The sequence below is a fragment of the Ochotona curzoniae genome, unplaced genomic scaffold, assembly GCF_017591425.1.
Source record: "Ochotona curzoniae isolate NIBS_2020 unplaced genomic scaffold, NIBS_Ocur_1.0 scaffold_3835, whole genome shotgun sequence".
Classification (NCBI taxonomy): Eukaryota; Metazoa; Chordata; class Mammalia; order Lagomorpha; family Ochotonidae; genus Ochotona; species Ochotona curzoniae.
Genome location: NW_024467114.1, coordinates 10,538,462 through 10,558,835, shown reverse-complemented (window position 1 = coordinate 10,558,835; position 20,374 = coordinate 10,538,462). Strand labels below are relative to the sequence as shown.

The 20,374-nt window shown below is 42.7% G+C and overlaps 1 protein-coding gene across 5 annotated transcripts in view; it reads right to left on the bottom strand.

The window, feature by feature from the left end:
• PPP1R9A (protein phosphatase 1 regulatory subunit 9A) overlaps positions 1-20,374 on the bottom strand; it is a 231,490-nt gene that overhangs the window by 99,446 nt on the left and 111,670 nt on the right. For all 5 annotated transcript variants that reach the window (XM_040964969.1, XM_040964971.1, XM_040964970.1 and 2 more), the window contains exon 2: positions 2,396-2,528. In XM_040964969.1, the coding sequence (XP_040820903.1) occupies positions 2,396-2,528 (133 nt within the window). The remainder of the gene's footprint in view (positions 1-2,395; positions 2,529-20,374) is intronic.

The following is a 20,374-nucleotide window of genomic DNA, read 5'->3' as shown; positions in this document are numbered from 1 at the left end:
GCTTTTACTTTCCCTCAACTTCTGATTTTGTAAGGGTCAAACTGATTGGCGCATGTTGGGTAGCTCATTCATTACTGCTTAGCCACATATTATTAACCAGATATGCTACAACATATACACTCTACTGTCCAAGGGTATTTGGCAGTTTGGCATGTCTTTGGGGGTAGGGGGAGGAGGGCAGAGGGCATTACAAGCAGTAATTAGCCGATGGCCAAATCCAACTATTTTTGGTGGACCCATGAGCTGTGAGGACAGTTTCCTGCCTTGGTACCCTTATGGGCGGTTTCCACATAACACTTAGCCAGCCTCACTGTCATTGTCATCTTGTCCTAGTTGATTTTCCCACTTAGTGGGGCTCTGATTGTGCCTGACAACCTACACAGCGTGACGTTGGACCGCCTTAGGCCCTGGGCGAAGCCTCAACACTCCGTCACAGATGGGAAAGCAGCAGCAGAATCCTGAGGTGTGCAGAGAGCTCCCATCATCTTTTCTTCCTCCTGTGATCTATGCATTCTCCGCGTGAGTTCCCTCCTGATGCTTCCCAGATGCTGAGCCTGCCCTTTGAGAAGCAGCTGCAAATTTTTTCTGTTTTTAAAAGTGTTACTTATTTTTATTGGAAAATCAGATATACAGAGAGAGGAGGAGGGACAGAGAGGAAAATCTTCCATCCACTGATTCACTCCGCAGGTGGCCACAACGGGTGAGTCAATCCTAAGCCAGGAGCCAGGAGCCTCTTCCAGGTCTCCCACATGAGGGCAGAGTCCCAAAGCCTTGGGCCATCCTCAACTGCTTTCCCAGGCCACAAGCAAGGAGCTGATGGGAAGTGGAATAGCCAGGATATGAACTGGCGCACATGTGGGATCCTGGCACAAGAAAGGCAAGGACTTCAGCCACTAGGCTACCACACTGGCCCCAAACGTTTTTTTTAATTTACTTTTTTTTTTATTGGAAAGTCAGATATACAGAGAGGAGGAGAGACACAGAGGAAGATCTTTTATCCAATAATTAATTCTCCAAGTGTCCGCAATAGCTGCACCAATCCTAAGCCAGGAGCCAGAAGCCTCCTCCGAGTCTCCCACCTGGATGCAGTGTCCCAAGGCTTTGGGCTGTCCTCTGCTGCTTTCCCAGGCCACAAGCAAGGAGCTGATGGGAAGTGGAATAGCCAGGATATGAATTGGCGCACATGTGGGATCCTGGCACAAGAAAGGCAAGGACTTCAGCCACTAGGCTACCACACTGGCCCCAAACGTTTTTTTTAATTTACTTTTTTTTTTATTGGAAAGTCAGATATACAGAGAGGAGGAGAGACACAGAGGAAGATCTTTTATCCAATAATTAATTCTCCAAGTGTCCGCAATAGCTGCACCAATCCTAAGCCAGGAGCCAGAAGCCTCCTCCGAGTCTCCCACCTGGATGCAGTGTCCCAAGGCTTTGGGCTGTCCTCTGCTGCTTTCCCAGGTCACAAGCAGAGAGCTAGATGAGAAGTGGGGTCTGAGGGATTAGAACCGGTGTCCATATGGGATCCCAGCGTGTGCAAGGCGAGGAATTTAGTCACTAGGCTACTGCATCAGGCCTTGGAACTTTTCTTAAAATTACATGTCTAGGTTACCAACTGAAGTTTTGAGCAATAGTCATCCTTTTCTTATTAATTCCTCTAATGAAATTTTTTATCTGAAATAAGGCAGCACATTGTTGCTGCTAATTTCCTTATGCACATCTTTCTAATGCCACGCTTGAGGGGATCTCTTGTTTGTTTGTTCAAGTTGTCCTCTGTCTGCGCTGCTCCATACTGGAAGCTTTCTGGATGTGTTACTTTCCCATTCACTGACTGGCTCACAGTTGGCTCTGGGTACCCATCGGTGCCCTCCCCCTGGCCCCAGGGGATCAGGAGACACTGCGGCAGCGAGGCAGCTGTTCTGGTTCTCTTCTCCCTTTGGAGACACAGCATGCAGCTCCACTGTTTCAGCTTTCCTGGGCTCCACCGCCTTCACTCCAGATGTTCACACGATAATACAGGCTTTCCGGTATTGACCAGCAGGGTCTGAGCCTGCCCATGGCCACACTCCTGCCACCAAAACTAAACAAATGACAAGCACCTGTCCCCAGCTCTCACTTGTACCAGCTCTGTCTGGGCCCTCTACCACCCCAGCACTTTCTGAGAACACACAGAGTGCTAGGCTGCACCCCGACATCACTGGTGCCAACCACCACACCAACAGCTCAAATGGAGGTGTCGGCACTGGGAGGAAAGGGAGTCTCGGTTCACCTGCCCCAGAATCCAAAACAATCGTGGAGAATGAAAATGTCACCAATCCCAACAGCAGTGGTTCCAGTCAGGAAAAGCAATGCTGTGAGACCATGAGCAACTCTAAGCAGAGGTGGCATGCTCACGTACCTTTCTCCAGATGCACCGGGAACAGTTCCAGCTTTTCAACCCGTTTCTCAAGCTCATACTCTGCTGAAGCGGCCACGGGGTCCACCTCGTCATTTCTCCTGTCGTACTCTTCATTGGAGTACGTGTTGAACACCTGCGGTGAGAGGTCCACAAGAGGATGACACTACGCAAACCACTGCTTTGCTACAAAAACACAATCTTACGTCTTCAATAGCAGGTAGGTTAAAAACAACTAAATAGTATGATGAATTCCTTCAAAAACCACTATTTTGTCTTTAAAGACTATTATATTATATTTTATTTTTTTCAGATACACAAAGAGGGGAAGAGACAGAGAGGAAGATCTTCTATCTGCTGATTCACTCCTCAAGTGACTGTAGTAGCCAGAGCTGAGCCAATCCAAAGCCAGGAGCCTAGAACTTCTTCTGGGTCTCCCACACTGGTGCAGGGTCTCAAGGTTTCTGGGTCATCCCCAACTGCTTTCCCAGGCCACAAGCATGGAACTGGATGGGAAAGCGGGGCTGCCAGGAATAGTACCAGCGCCCATAGGGATCCCGGCAGGTGAGAGGCTAGGACTTTAGCCACTAGGCTACCATGCTTGGCCCAGAGATATGATCATTTTCAATAGTTAAAGAGACGACACCACAAAATAAACTGTTTGAATGGAATGCACATCACCTTTCACTCAATCAGAATAGCATATGTGATTCTAAGGAAAAGCATCTCATTGCTACCCAAGCAAACGCCCCCTCTGAGGCTGTGTGGTTGTGCCATCTCTACTAACCCCAATCCCAGGATCACCAGACCTGCTTTTCTTTCCCTCCTGTCCTGGTCTATGTGATAGTTAATGAGCTATTCGTTGTACCTGCATACAGCTTATTCATAAATTTTCATTGCATATGTCCATCAGATGACTATCACAATATTGCTCAAACGCTACAGGGGGAGGAAGAAAAGCACAGGTCTTTAATTGTGACCCAGCCCAGTCTTCAAATCCCCCAGAGACGTTTGATTGCCCTCATTTCTGGTGAAATAACTGCCTTATCTGAAAAGGAGCAGAAATAACGATCCAATTCCTGTCTTAACACTGAAGAATATTTAAAAGACACAAATGCATAATTGCAGCTCATTCATATGTGTAATAGAACCTGACCTTTTTAAAACAAAATTCAACAATCATTAAGTAACTCAGCTATGCCAGCAAAAACAAGTTTATTCACAAACTGTAAAATTCAGTAGTAGTTTTTAAACTACTAGATGCTATAACAAAGACAGAAGGCTGGACGGAGCCCAGCAGCTATGCTGCCTCTTGCAGGGATAGGTGTGGTGGTGGTTGATTGTCCCTGGCGTGCCTGTTTCCTGCAATGGAGTACCTACCTTGAGCCCTTGCCACTGTGCTTCTGATCCAGCCTCCTGCTAATGTGAATCAGCGGTGGGGGCTCCAGTACTGGGCCCCTAACACCCATCATGGGAGGCCCAAATTGAGTTCTAGTTCCTGCAGTCAGCCCTACTCAAACCTCACTGTTGCACGCATTTGGGTAGTTACACAGGAGTCTGCATGTTCTCTTCCTTCTCTCTCTCTCTCTCTCTCTCTCTCTCTCACACACACACACACACACACAAACACACACACACACACACACACACACAATTTTTGAAACAAGTGATGCCATTTGGGATGCCCATATCCTTACACGGAGTAGCTGGGTCTGAAGCCTGGCTACCCTGTTCCCCATCTCCCTTTTGGCTGGTGTGCACCTTGGCTGGCAGCAGAGAATGGCTTGCATATTTCAGTTCCAGCCACCTATGTGATAGATGTGCAGTGAGTGCAGACATTTGGACAGTAAACCAGAAGTTGATTCCTTCTTTCCTTCTTTCCTTCTTTCATTCCTCCCTCCCTCCCTCCCTCCCTCCCTCTCTCCCTTCCTTCTTTCCTCCCCATCCTTCCTTTTCAGGTAAATAAAAATCAAATAGAGTGTTTACGACATATTGCATAATTTCTGTTTACAGAAGAGCAGCTCCGGAAGAAATCATGTCTGTCACCCACAAAGTTGTTCCTGCTGGTCAGCTATGTCTTATGTACATTAACAGAAAATGCCAGTTCTTACATTCCACATCTGGGAGCCTACAAACAGGAAATGCGTGTAGACTGTATAAAAGCAGATAATTCCTAATGGAACATTCTTCTTAAAATCACATCAGCTGCAGGCTTTGCATTTGAATGGATATTATCTTTCTTCCTGACTTGCAACATGTTTTCATGACCTCTTGCCACTTGGACCCTCCTTCCGTCTCTGTCTCCACCACAGCTAACATTATTGCAGCAAAATGCATATTTCTTTACTCCAGAGATTATACTTTTACTTATCTTTTCACAAAATATGCTTTGTGCAGCCATTCCATGGAGTCTTCTGGTATCTGTTACTAACTCGCCAGGTTATGACTTTCTCTTAGTTCTTTTGATCTCTCATATTGCCTATTTTTAAAAATAATTATGTATATCGTTTATTTTATCCAACAAAAATGTACAGGGTGTCAACACCATTCCAAACATTGTGATAGATCCTGGAGGAGGCCCAGGCACAGTCTCTAGCAATTCATAGTTTCTGAGACCCACAGAAGCAAAAATAAAAGAATATAGTTTAAGTTGACAACCTACATAACAGGATATATCAGGTGATTTATTTTCAATTTACCTGAGAAAGGCAAGAATTCTATGGGATGAGGGAAGGCAATTATTTGAATTAAAGTATAAACAAGAAGTTGCCTAGTCAGCTGAAGAAGAGCAGGAATGTTTACTGCATATATAAGACCCTTGGCCAAAAATAATTAAGTATATAAAAGCAATTGTGGGAACCTAAAGATAGTTGAGTAGGTTACAATGAAACATATCTAAGGGAATGAATTTTAACATCCCATGCAACAATAATTTTTGTCTTACATATCCTGGGAACCACCTGGGAGGTATAACTGGAAATTATTCCATGCTTACTACTCACCTATTTTTGCAACATGATTGCAGTAAAAGGGTTTAAGTGTATTCACTGAAGGGTTTAAATGATACTCATGCAGGAATCGAGCTCAATTTCACTAGAACACAACAAATGCATAAGCATGTATTTGTGTAATATATGAGAACTGCTGCAAACACACAAATGCTTTCTTAACTGGCTTTTCCGGATTGCCCCAAACTATTACCAAAACGTTTCCTGACAATCAGGCTGAGGTACTACATACTAGGCAGAAGGCATTTCTGAGCCATCAAGCAATTGGATGGTTGCACTACCATGTCATTCTATAGGTAACAAATAATGTAAGATACATCTCACCTTCCACTTGGTTACATTCTGGTTAATTACACAGGGGTGAAGGAAAAAAACTAAATAATTGAAAAAAAGATAAAACAGAATTCATTATTTGTAATACTACTGTTTACTTGGAATATTGAAGAAATATAATGGAAAGACTAATAGAACTAGTAAGAGTTCAGTAAAACAATCTTGGCTATAGAAAATCAAAATATTTTTGAAAAATTTTAGAAATATAACCAAAGAAGAAACTATAAAATATCCAGCAATTACTAACTATAAATGTGCAATGATTTCCTCCTCTATAAAATTTAACTGAAAAACACAAAAAGTCCTAAATCAATGTAAAGTTGTATTATTTTTCCGTATTAAAACATTTAATATTTTAATAAGCCCCTGCTCCACACTTAGTATAAATAGCAGCTTCATATTAACATACACATTTAGAGCAGTAAAAATTAAAATCAAATTCAAGTTACAGTGGAAAAAACAGACTATAAATGAAAATAGATCCTACAAGACATCAAAATACACACTAAAACTTTATTACAGCCATGTAGTTTTGAATATGGGATAGATTTACTTTTTTATAGCATAATACTGTTTTGCATTCCTATTCGTTTATTCTTTTTTATTGAAATGAGTTACAGAGTTCTCTTTAATATAATATAGAGAATTAGATAATCTGAAAAATGCTCTTATTTCTTTAACAGAGATAGAAATCAAATTTCCTAACACAAAAATAGTACATGTACACACACTTAAAAGTGCCATAAGAAAATATGGGACAATGTTTAACTAATAGAGTGAACAGAAAGTCACAGACTGTAAAAATCTAAAGGAAATAAATAAACTGATTTAAAATATCACTGCTAGGGACAGGCATGGGGCAGAGCAGCTAAGACGTCACCCAGGGCACCTGCGTCACACACTGAAGCATGTGCATGCCAGTGCTGGTTCCACTGCGGAATCCAGGCTGCTGCCCACAGGCACACAGGGACGGGGCTGATCAGGGCTTAAGTAATGCTTGCCACTCACAGAGGACCCAGGCGGGCTCTCGGTTCCTGCCTTAGGCCTCATCTAGCCCAAGCTGCTGCAGGCAGATAAAAGATCCCTGTTTGCCTAAGCCTCTGTATCTCTCTTGGAAATAAATATAAAACCAAATCATGAAGCTACTCACTCCTTTTTAAAAAGCAATGCTGAAATCTTCCAGACATCAATATATGCCATAATGTGGTTATAAGAAAAAGTCACAGTTTTGGAAAAAATGCTGCCGAAGCATAAGGTGAAATATAAGCTCTCACATAAAGAACTTCACTAAACAATTACAAGTGTATATAGGAAAAATAAATTAACTGATAACAAAGAAGTATAAACATCCAATCAATGATGAAAAGATGCTTAGTTTCATCAGAATTAAATGAGTGTGTAAATGGAAACAAGGTAATAGCCCATTCACAAATAGGAATGGCTATTCTGATATTTGTGAGTATGACAAAGAATATTATGGGAAAAACAACTCCATGAAATGCAAAATTTGATGATATATAAATGCCCTTGATTTATTAGCGTCACATGAACTAGTTACAGAAACGAGTACGTGTAGAAAACCATTACAGCATTATCCACAGTGGCCCAAGCGGAAATGACCCAATGTCCACCCATGGAAAGAACAATGGCTTACTAAAGTAAAATACTTGCAGACATGTAACTGTACGTAGTGACTGAAGAAGTCCAAATCTCTACTGACGTGAAGGACTTTGCAGCAGATGGCTGATGAAACCAAAGGAACACTTAAAGAAGATACAGATACAATTTATATGACTGATTCTTAATTAGCATGGTCCAAATTTTAACCTAATTTAAAACCTTCTAAATCCCTCAGTCATGCGGCTCCTGATGAGATGTAAAACTGGAAGTCTGGATTTCCTTCTTTGCAAACTGTGATCTTGCCACTACTACCCACCCAGGTCACATGAAGAGAATACATTCCCCAGATTCCTATCATTCACCTCCTGTTGTCTTTTACACATGGCTTTCTGAATGCTTCATTCACTAGATTTCATACCTTTTCAACAAGGACCTGCACTAATTTGATAGTAAAATGTGGAAAGGCTCCCTGATTCCTCCTTGTGTGTGTCCAGAGCTTTCTTTACACAAAGGGTGCATTGCCTAACTGGCTGCCCAGAAGCTATGAGCATTCCAACAAGCAGAGAGGTTGACCTAACTAAGTACCTCCACTTTTGTCTCCATCATCCAGATTCTTTCCATTTTCTTACATGGCTACTATTTTTACATATATTGCCTTAATTACTCTGCAAAATAGGGACAACTAGTTCAATAACAGAGCCTCACCATGGATGGCATTACTGAGTCCAACAGAACTTCAAGTTGCAATATTAAACATCAATAGGGCATACACAGTTTCAGTTCAGACACCCTCACATAGTGCCTGTGTTACTTCACTGAGAAAAAGCAAACAAAAAGATGTTTAAGATTCCTTCTTTTTAAGACAACCAGGGATATTCTGTTCCTTGATCAAAGGGAACCAAATAAGATCTCTTTGCTTTACAGTGGAGACTCCAGAGTATTGCACGGGTAAACACAGTGAGCCAGGCTTTTCTGTACATGCTATGGAAACAAACAGTATCAGCTACAATCATTATCTTATTTACATTTTCAGAAGATGGAATTATGAAACTTTTTTTCAATAGGAAAGGAGGAAAAACCCTGATTCTGCTGACTTAGCTGTCACACACTTTCTTTAATCAGTGCAGGTCAAAGTAAATCCAGCATGTTCAGTGAATACTGACTAGAAGGAATCTCCCACATGCTTCCACTGGCTGCAGTCTGGCTTCTGCAAATCTCCCTGACACATCAAACATGGACAAGACCCCAAGCCCTAGCACACGGGGTTCAGACCATAACCTGGCAGTGTACCCCTGGAGATGAGCTCACTACAAGCTCACTACAGGACTCTGACTCACCCTCATGTGATTTCAGCCCCACTAAAGTGCTTCTAAATAGAAACTAACAGTAGGCAAAGAAGGTGGCTGATACCTAACAAGGCTGGCAATAAGCCATCCTCTGAAAGGGGGATCCTGACAGCCTTGGAGCAACCGTCTCAATTCACGGCTTCCCTCGGAACAGAGGCTGGTTCACCAGTGGACGTTACTGAGCACTGAGCAGTCTGTGCTGGGGGTAGTGCTGGGTTCCTGGACGGGAAGTCAGGCAAATGGGAAGTGATGTCAAGCAAACTGGAAGGCATGCTCACCAGTCTCTTAGGGCAAATACTGGTCGACCTCAAAGAGTCTAACTTGGTGAGAACTTCGGTCTTCCCCTCCACAATGCTGAAATGTTATGAGCTCCGGGCTGTGGGACTCTAGAGTAATCCTTGAACTGAGATCTTGTCACTATCTGTCACTCTAATGACATCTTCCAACACTTCATTCATGTTTTGATGACAATACAGTCTTGTGTATGTCTTCCACAGCATTTTTCAAATTATTCTTTTATTTTTTAAAAGATTTATTTATTTTTATTACGAAGTCAGATGTACAGAGAGGAGGAGAGACAAAGAGGAAGATATTCCGTCTGATGATTCACTCTCCAAGTGAGTGCAACGGCCAGTGCTGTGCCGATCCGAAGCCGGGAACCAGGAACCTCTCCTGGTCTCCCACATGGGTGCAGGGTCCTAAGGCTTTGGGCCATCCTCAACTGCTTTCCCAGGCCACAAGCAGGGAGCTGGATGGGAAGCAGAGCTGTCATATGGGATCCCAGTGCATTCAAGGTGAGGACTTTAGCCACTAGGCCATGCTGCCAAGCCCTCAAATTATTCTAAATAAACATATCCATGAGAAAGAAATGATGTGTTCCCTCCGCTCAGTCAGACTTTTGGTTTAAATCGGAGACATATGCTTTCTAAACTGGCAACTGGTGGACAGCGTGAAACAAATTGGTGGCCTTGGTCCAGTTCCTACTGGACAGGTGTCCTCATTGCCGAGAAATCGCTTAACACATTAACCCAATTGGCACATTCTTGGGGGTGGGTGAGGAAAAGGCAGATTTCCTAGGAGAAATATTTGATGTTTCATTTCCAGAAGTGAAGGCTTGTTCAGATACACGGGATGAGCTGGTTTCTGTTCCAGCATTTGCCTTAGCAGTTGGCACTTACCTCCCCTCTGGCTGCCACTGCCAGCCCTGGACTGCTCAAGACCCTTGGGGTGAGACTATTCTGAACTGTCCAAACAGGAAAACAGATGGAGAGGACAGCAGTGTACCACGACAGAGGAGGGCCAAGCCCACAAGAGAAGGGGGGCAGTTAGAAGCCTCTTCTGAGCAGGGGAAAGGTGAATTAGCACCTCTACATTTTTGGCATCCAGAGCACCTCTCTTTCCTCAGTCATGACTTCTGATTGGGTTGGGGATGGACAACAGAGAAAGTAAAGAGGTTTGGGAAACTTCAGGTTCAAGATGCTGCCTGGAGCAATAAAGCAGTCTTGAAGAAACTTGACTGTCCCAGGAGATTACTGTTAGTCACAAGGCAGGCTGAAGGCAAAAGGCATCAAGGAACCTGGTAGAACTCCTAAGAGCTGTGCATTTACCTAAGGCAGTAGAAGAGAACAGAACACAAGCAAAGGGCTGCATAGGGCTGCATGAGCAGCTGGTGAGTGGGGCTCTCAAGAAGGCCAACTTGAGAACAGCAGAAGGCAATGTGAATACAAACTGTCCCGGTGGGCACGTAAATTATACTGGATTGCTCCGGGCTAGATGAAGTAGGGTTCACAGGCTCCTTGCATTGTGGTGATGGTTCCTTCTAAAGTCAGTGTACCTGGGCTACTGTTCCCACTTACTCAGCCAAACATTAACCAAGCAAAGGTTCTGCAGATGGGATCAAAGTTATAGATCGGTGATTTCTAGGTCTGGTGGACTGTCCTCCATGAATATGGATGAGCCAGATTCAACCCATTGCAAGGCCTGAAGAAGAGAGACTATGTTTCGCAGGAGATCAAAGAAATTGTGCTGTGACAGCGTCTTGAGCCTTTTCCTGAGAGGCCCAGACCCATAGCTGGGCATCCTGCTCCTGTGGACCCGAGAATTGCAGAGCCAACTGTCACGTCTCTGGATGCCCAATCCTTCTTATCCTCTGCTGCTCTGGTTGAATCCTGACTGATGCACTAACACCGTAGCTCCTCCCAGCACAGGGAAAGGCATGGCTCATCAGAGCAGCAGTGTTCAACGGGCTAACTCTAGCCTTCAGAGCATATGGATCAACCCAATGGCTCAGCAAAAGAAGAAAAGTCAAATAGAAAATGACGGAAGAGAAAACACCAAGATTCACTACTAGCAGTAAATATATACTCACAATGTATGTTCTGATGTAAATAAGATGAATATTTAGAGACTAAAGCAGCAAGGATACAGAAGAGAAAAGAAGATAAAAACAGAACAAGTAACAATTACTGTCACTCAAGAAATGGGAATGCAGGACTCTCAGACTACTGAACCTTAAGACTGCAGGTGCAGGAATAATTACCCCTCTATTTCCTCTCTGTTTTGAGCCACTGATTCTTACTTCCAATCCTTTTTGTGCACTGTTGGCACTGTGCCCAGTACTGGGAATACTTCACTATTCTCAGACCTGTGCCGTGACCAGTAAAAAGCAGCCATGGGGTGATGTGGGGAAGGCTGTGGGAGTCCACGGTGGAGCACCCAAGTCTGCCTGGGTGGGAAAAGAGGACAGGCAAGCCAGCTCACGCCCTGAGTTACCAGAAAAGCAGACTCTTCAGGCAGTGACAGCTCCAACAAGCTGGAGGAGGAGTGTTTGGACATGAGGGTCGAGGTGTGCTGAAAGGAAAAATCTCATAGGCGAGGTAAGAGTTAAGAGGTAAGAGGTAAGAACAGAACTCTAGCACAGGAGGTAAAGCAATCCACTATGGCTGCAGCTGCAGTGGCAAATGAATTCTAGGATTCGGGACTAAAGTTCGTAGCGGAGCTTTGTAACGTGAGGTCAACTGCTGTGGATAAAATTCATGAGCTGTGTGGAGTCCCAGGAATTCAGTATTATATGAGACTGGAATGTCACAAGGAGGATGTAGAATCACAAGAGGGGCAAGGAACCGGGAGATCTAGGGATCTTCCTAGGGGGATCTGTGGTATTGCAGCCCTACTGGGGTAGGAGGGAGGTTTCCTGTGTGTCCTTGATGGGGTTGGAGGAAATGAAGTACTGTTATTAGAAGATTGAGAAGGTAGGAACACAGATGTGGCTGGGATTGTAACCAAATGGAAGAAAGAGGAGGCTCCTGGGGGTAAGAGGAAGGACAACCCACTTTTCCAAGTCAAACACAAAAAGGGGCCCACATAGATGAAAACAGCCTAACACCTGTGCCTGCTGATCCATCTGTAACATCCTGAGGATGCAATTGGGTAAAGCACCCACATGACTAAGGCCTATCAAAGATGCTGCCCTGACCTGACCCAGCTATAGGACTCAGCAAGGGAGATCCACACTTCAGGCTGAGCGCCATTCACTGGAGGCCAAATAGCAGAAAACAAAGGCTACACAGTTTGCTAAGATCTCCAACAGGTTCACATTGCTCCAAGTGGTGAGGTGCTGTATCTGCATGCATCTGGGCTTTCAACAGACGCCTATGTGGGCACCAGCGAACATTTTAATTTCTGTAACGCTCACAAGTAAATGATGCTTGATTTTTCAACACTGCAAGCTGAGGCCAGACAGCCTTGGGCTCCTAGGTGACCAGCAGTGTGCCCCAAGTCAAGTAGCAAATAAAGAAATGACAGCTTAAATCCAAGCCCAGGACTAGGTGAATGAAAGGTCATGCTCTCAAGTATGCTTTGTGGTGAAGCAGATTAGGCTACCACTCATGACACCTGCATTCCTCATTGGAGAGCCTAGCTTTGGCCACGTCACTCACAATGGAACCCTGTCACAGCTCCAGGCTCCTGATTTCAGGTTGGCCCAGCCCTTTGATTCCCTGACTTTCTGAGGATAATGCCACGGGAAAGTCAACCACGCTTTTTGCCTCTGTCAGGCACAACTGGCTGAGGGGCTGCTCAACAGGAACTGAGTGATCATGCTGGCTGGTGCAGGTATTTAGAGGATAAACCAGCAGATGAGCACTGCCCCAGCCCATTCTTCTACCCCTGCTATCCCTGTGCTCTGACACCCTGCCTTTCAAGTAGATGAAAATAAATAAATTATTTTTAGAAGTCCAGACTATGCCACACTGCCTTTTAGAAGCATTATTTTTTAAAGATTTATTTTTATTATTTTTTTATTGGAAAGGCGGATATACAGAGAGGAGAGACAGAGAGGAAGATCTTCCGTCCGATGATTCACTCCCCAAGTGAGTGCAACGGCCGATACTATGCCGATCCGAAGCCAGGAGACTCTCTGGGTCTCCCACACGGGTGTAGGGTCCCAAAGCTTTGGGCCGTCCTCGACTGCTTTCCCAGGCCACAGGCAGGGAGCTGGAAGGGAAGCGGGGCTGCTGGGACACGAACCGGCGCCCATATGGGATACTGGGCGTGCAAGGCGAGGACCTTAACCACTGTGCCACCACGCTGGGCCCCTTTTAGAAGCATTATTGCAAAGAACAACAAAAAATCAAATAAGCAGCTCTAAATGCAACTCTGCGCATGCACGTGTGCGCTCACACATGCTAGTGGAGGGGGTGAAACTCAAAATTACTGACAGTCAAGGAATGGCAAAATGCAAGACAGTTTGTCATCTATAAAAACATAAGGAAGACTTAGGGATAGCCAAAATTATAACAACATATTGTGCATGAACATGTAAAATTTTCTCAAGGACAAAATGTCAAAAACCTTGAAAACTTTAGTATCAGCTTAATCTCACAGATTGTAAGTGCTCAACCTAACATGCTCTCTACATAAATGGCAGTATGACTGATAAAATGAAAAAGAATCAGAAGCATTCTAAATGTTCAAAAGCAGGAAGAATGTTACGGTTGTGTGTAAGTCAGGACACACAGATTCTTAGAGATACAGCATAAAATTCATCTTTTTGAAGATTACTTGGTGATGTGGACAGCATACCAAAATATAGTATATGAACACATGATAAAATCCCACATGTATACACAGGTATGAATATCGAAAATATGTATACATGTCCATGGGAACAACATAATTCTAGCTGCTGTGATTATTTTTACAATGTTCTGGCATTTATTTAATATAGAGTTTTTTTAAAAAATTATAAATGTAATTTTTAAAACATTTATTGCAAAAATCTGAACGAAAAATGGGTATCAGTTGTTCTACATACTGTCAAAGTGAGTCTATCTGTCTGTACATTAGTTGAAATACATTTCAGTGGCACCATCAATGTTAACTTACGCAGGGACATTCCCAGTGGGCACTCTAAAGGACGCAGAGACCTAGCGTTTTCTAAACTTTAAATGCAAAATAAAATCACTGTTCAGCTTTTTAAAAAAAAATATGTAATAAGCACACAATTGCTAAGCAGCTTAAAAATGATGTTTTACAGCTGAAAGTACCAAAGACTTGACCTCCAATAAAGAACCTCTAAGATCTCACCTGCTTTACAAAACAGCTTAGTCACTTTGATGTCCTGACTTTCTGAGGATAATGCCACGGGAAAGTCAACCACGCTTTTTGCCTCTGTCAGGCACATCTGCCTGAGGGGCTGCTCAACAGGAACTGAGTGATCATGCTGAGCAAAAGTACTGTATCGTGCTTTTGTTGGAGTTCTCTGAGTTTCATGCACCATGGTTTTAACTGTGTGGAGAACAATGTCTTCCCCGTGTGAAAATTAGAAGACCTAGTATGTTGAAATTCTAGCTATAACTGGTTTTACATATTGATTGGTCTGAAGAATAAAACTACTTAAACTCTGGTGATCTAAATTATCATAGATCATTTAAAATAACTGTTTCTAAAAACATGCAATCCTAGTGGTGGGTGCTAAGTTGGAGTGGGTTAAATCGTCACTCAGGACATCCATATGCCATATCCGAGTGCTGGAATTCAATCCCATCTCCACTTGGAATCCAGCTTCTGGACCATGAGCACTTGGGAGGCAGGAGCTGACGGCCCAAGCCCGTGGGTTTCTGCCACCAATGTGGAGGACCCGGATGAAGTTCCCATGTGGCTACCATGGGCATCTAGGAAGTTAGCCAGCTGATGAACAATCTCAAAATATTATTTCTCTCTTTCCCCATTCCCCTCTCTCCCTCTCTCTGTGTGTATTGCTACTTCTTTCAAATGAATAAGCTTTAGTATATAGATGCACAAACACACACATAATTCCAGAATTTTGCAGCTGAATGGGATCTGAGAAGTTGCATAAACAAGGATACAAAGGACCATCACACACATGCCTCCATTGCCTGCCTTGAGGGCGATTATCCACACGCTGCCTGCCAGGCAGGTGCGGCCATCTTTCTAGCACCTTCAAGGCAAACACCACTAACTGTTCAAGTTGAAGAAGCACCAAAGAGACATATTAACCATATCTGGTCAAATCCCTTATTTTAGGTGTAAGAAAGGAAGCTCATATAAGCATTCAAAGCTAAATTAGAATATATATGTATGTATACATATATAATATCATATATATAAATTTTTTACAAATTTTGGTATTTACTTAGTATCTCCTCTGAGTGGTTCTCTCCTTAAAAAAAAGACTAATAACACAAGTCCTTGCATGTGAAAAACTAGCAAGTTCCTCTCAGAAGTTTCACTGTGGGTGTTGCCGTCACCCTTCACATACAAGTGTTATGCACTAGAAAACATTTGAAAGGATGGGAGTTTGGCACAGGGCTAAGACACCAGCTAGGAGTGCCTGGTATAAACGAGGGCTCCTCTGTTTCATATCCAGTTTCTCCTAATACACACCCTGGTAGTGGGAGGACAGCGGGAGGGGACAGCAGGAAGTGACACAAGCACATGGGCCCTATCACCCACATGGGAGGCCTGTTTGAATTTCTGGGTTGCTGGCTTGGGATGACCCAGCCCTGACTGTTTTAGGTTTCCACCAGCAGGTTGAGGATCTTACCCTATTGGCCTTTCACATGAAAATGAATATATGAATAAATAGAAATTACACAAGAAATTTAAAAATAAAGTGTAAAAATGATAGTTGTTTTCAAGTAGTTGTATTATAAAAATCACTTTATTTTCTTTACTATTCTCATACTCTGGTTTCCTGCAAAAAAAAAAATGAAAATTAGAAATTTCACTTAATCGCAATCGAGAAAGCAAATATATTAGCATTCCTAGTTTTAAATAGATGTGGGCACAGTGACTCAGACACGCTCTTCCACTTGTGTTATCTTAAGTAAGTTGACCTTTTGAGGCCCATATTTTCCTCATCTGTAAGAATTAGGGCTGCAAGTGGTTTCCACCATCACGTTTAGCTCTGAAGTTGCAAAACTGTACCTACAGTAAATTTTCTATTTCCAAAGCAGCAACTCCGTGTTTTGTTCAGTTTGCAGTCTTGCCAGTGCCGGTAGTTCTGCACGGATAGGACTATCACGCAGCGTAGGCACCTGGGTCTCAGTCACAGGGCCCAGAGTAAGGAAGAGCTTCTCTCTCTTTTTTTCTTTTCCTTTTTTTTTTTTTAAAATTTGTTCCTTTGAAAGGAGAGATATGGAGAGAGGGCAGGGAGAGCTTCCGTCCACTGGTCCGCTCCTCAGGTGGCCCCAATAACCAGGGCTGGACCAAGCTAACGCCTGGAACTTTCTTCAGGTCTCCCACGTGAATGCAGAGGGGAACGTAGGTCCTCCTCCACGACTGTCCCCACAGTGTTAGCAGACAGCAATGGCCCTCTGCCAGCATTCCAGCATTTATCTTTGTGTCCTAATTACCCTAAGGACTGGCTCCTTGGCTGTTCAAGATTTCAAAGTAGAAGCCAATGCTCATTGAAATTCTTTTTTCACAGATGGAGAACTCACATAATGATTTAGTAATACTGTGAGAACAAGACATTCAATACTTATAAGCAGAAATAAGTAAGGAGTGTAAAATAAAGCAGAGGGAGGGATTAGAAGAATGACTTGACTAAATTTTCCCAGGAATCACAGTATTATTTAGCATGATCCTAACTTAAACCTCCGTAAGTACATGACCTCTGACAAGAAAAAAAAGTCTTATTTCATTTAGCACAAACAACCAGGTGGGTGTCTGACCCTCACGGCTTGGGAGGCCTGCATGCTCATATTGGAGTGCCTGGGTTTAAATTCTCTATCTCCAAACCCAATTTCTGCTTCCTGCCAATGCACACCCTGGGTGGCACCAGGTGGTGGCTCAAGTGTTTGGGTTCATGTCCCAGGTGAGAGTCCTGGATTGAGTTACCAGCTCCTTCAGCCTAATCCAGCCCTGATTTTTGCAGGTCTTTGGAAAATGATCCAGGCTTTCAAATAAAAATTAAATAAACATCAACCCAAACAGCAACATTTCACAAACCTTGCAGAAATCAAAATGAATCAAAGTTGAACTCTGGCACTAGGTAATCCAGAGGAGTACTTTCCCTGCTTTTAGGAAATACAAAACCCTGACAGTTCATTTCCTTTCTTTGACCACCAGTGTTTGGTAACTGTCTGAAACTGATTGAATCAGATGATTTTACAGTAAACTGTTGGAAGGTCATGGTGGTCTGTTTATTCAGGCAATTATTTCAATGTCTCTCTGTTAAGCTTTGCTTCCATTCAACAATAGTCTTTTCAAACACAATTAAACTGGAAATCTCTTCTGATAAAAAAAAAAAGTCTTTCCATTACATATAACAGAAAAAAAATACAGGTTTGCAAGGGTGTGAGAGTGACTCATATGGGTTTAACCCAGCTTGGAATGCCACGTAGACAAGACAGGTGGCACTAGAATTATACATTACTGTTAATAAAGAGAATCTGCCTGGGAAATGGTGGTATGACTGATGGCAAGTTGGGCTTACCAAAGTCCCCTTCGTAGTAACACAGAACGAGGGACTTCAAAAGTTTGCAGAAAACTGAAATTAAAATATAACTTTGCACAAAACTTTCTGAAATTAAGGGAAATAATTACGCATATGAAGTGGCTCAGGTAAAAGCAACTTGGATACAGTAATACTTAATGTGGATCATGCTAACCTATGAGGATGGATGTGTGTGTGTGTGTGTGTGTGTGACTGACCAAAGGGGGTGACAAAAGTAGGATTCAGGAGCAAGGGGAATTGGGGTGAGCACTCACTAGCTCAGCTTTTGTTTTAATTGCTTAGCTTCATCATAATATGCATTTTCATAAATTTTTAAAGACCCCCTCATTTGTGCACAGTGTCAAACATTTGTGTGCCAACATAAACTTAACTTTAAATTACATTTTCCATTAACTTTCTGCAGTTCCCCATATTTCTGCCAAACAGAAGTCACTAATGTATATAGTTTAAAGTATCTCAGGACAGCAAGAAATGGTTGCAGACTCAGAGAGTGGGGAGACATTGTTTTATTGTATTCTAGCATGGATGCCATAAGGAGTATTTCTCCCACCAACAATCCCATGCTGAAGAAGCAGTGGTTACTGTTACTTTGTGTGCCTGGGTTATCTCTCAGCTGTCATTCTCTCAGTTTCTGGTAACAAGATTCACAGGTATGTGAAACCAGCGCTTGCAACAACAGGGCTTTCAAAGCATGGCAGGCACCTAACTCCAAAGAACTGTGCAAAGCTACAGGACCCTGCACAGGTCAACTCTGAGAAGACCACAGGCTGACCAGAGAGCACACTGCCCAGACACAGTAAGGCCAGGGAGAATTCTCTCTTGTTTCCGTCACTCTGAAGAAGTGGGACACTCCTGTGGTCTTCCTACTTTTTACTTGTTGAACATTCTGAGCACTGGCATATTAAGCCTGTTAATACGGAGTGGATTAAACTTATGTCCTTGCAAAAACTGACAAATAAAAGGGAGGGAGGGTTAGATTTGGGGTGGGGGAATTGAAAGAGTAGGGTGGAGGGGAAGAGGACACAGCATCACCCTGATTTTTCCCATCCTGGTTTTCTGCAAAGCACTCCAAGACCAGCGTCTGTGTCAGGGGTCCTTCCTGCCCTCTTCAACATTAACTACCTTTCATACCCAAATACACTTCTCAGCCAGAATGTTGCATTAATATTGCCGAAAGTATACAAGTATAAAAATTCTAAAGCCAAAAATACCATTAGCTTCAGTGCATAAGAAAGCTCAGTCCTTGTCCCTGCCACCTCTTGGGCAGTCACACACACATCACCCATTCTCACATGCGAGGCAGAAGTATTAGTATATCAAAATTGCATCCACTTGAGCCACTCCATGCATATAATTCTTTTTTCCATTGAATAACTTTATTAACACTAAAGTTAATCATTGCCTTTGTTTCTTAAAGAACTGGCTTGGGGATTTTCACAAATTCAGCCAGGACATTAAACAAGGAGCACAATATTTCTTCTATAGCAATGTTACCACCTCAGATGATTCATTGGTTCTTGCTTGCTCTTTTTCCTTAGACATCCTCCTGAACACTTCTGCTGATTTAATTTGGGCTATAATTCCTTAGGTGTGTGTCCAACTATTCTCCTAAACTTCACTATCATTTCGGGGATTCTTTTCACATCACTGCTCAACACCATTTCATGAATTCCTTACGTTTCTCCTTCATTTGTTCATTTACTGAGTATCATGGTAGGCAATCCCACCCAGGTTTTTGGAAAATGACAGAAGAAAAATTATTTTTTAAGCCATTGCCTATATGACAGTATCTCCATCCTACTCAAATACTTAATTGGTAATTTTTTTGTAAAATTCTATGATGGAAATTATTTTTCCCTTAGAAAATTTTAAGATGATGCTCTATTATGCTTTTTATTTCCTTTGTTATAACTTTGAAATACAATGTCATTCAAATTTCCCCAGCACTGATATGGCCTACTTTTTCTCTGAAAAATTTCAAGCTATCCTAACTGTGATGCACTGAAATTTCACAATGGTATACCATGGGAAAGACATATTCTTTATTTATTACAACTTTAATATGATTTTCTATATAATATATCTGTTCTACTCCTAGGAAAAATTTCAATTTTATTATTATTTTTTTACTTTCCCTTCCTTTTTTTTTTTTTTTTTTTTTGCCTAATTGTTCAGACTCCAGCAGATGAAGTTACCACTGGCTCTCTATGTAACTCCGTAAAATAAAAAAAATAAACCCTTAAAAACCAAACCAAACAAAAAGTACCAGTGCTAGCTTTTTAGGGTCACCATAACAAAATACAAGTTAAGCACCCCTTATATGAAATGCTTAACATCAGAAATGTTTCAGGTTTCAGAGTTTTTCTCATTCTGGAATATGTGTATAGATTTATACTCAAAAAGTCTTGGATGTCAGGCATTGAGGATTGGGGTTTTTCAGGTTAGAAATTTGCACCCCATGCCACTGCCAACAGAAACTGGCTCTCCCAAGACTCTGGGAGCTGGAAGCCTGGGCCAGGATGTCTGCAGGTTTAGTTGCTAGAGAGTATCCCATTCCAGCATGCACCTGGTCGCCTTGCTGTGAGCTTACATGGTCCTCCATGCACACTTGCCCCTGGTGACCCTATGTATGTCCAAATTTCCTCTCGTCTCAAGGGCACCAGTCAGAGTGGAGGGCCCCTTGCGGTGTCAT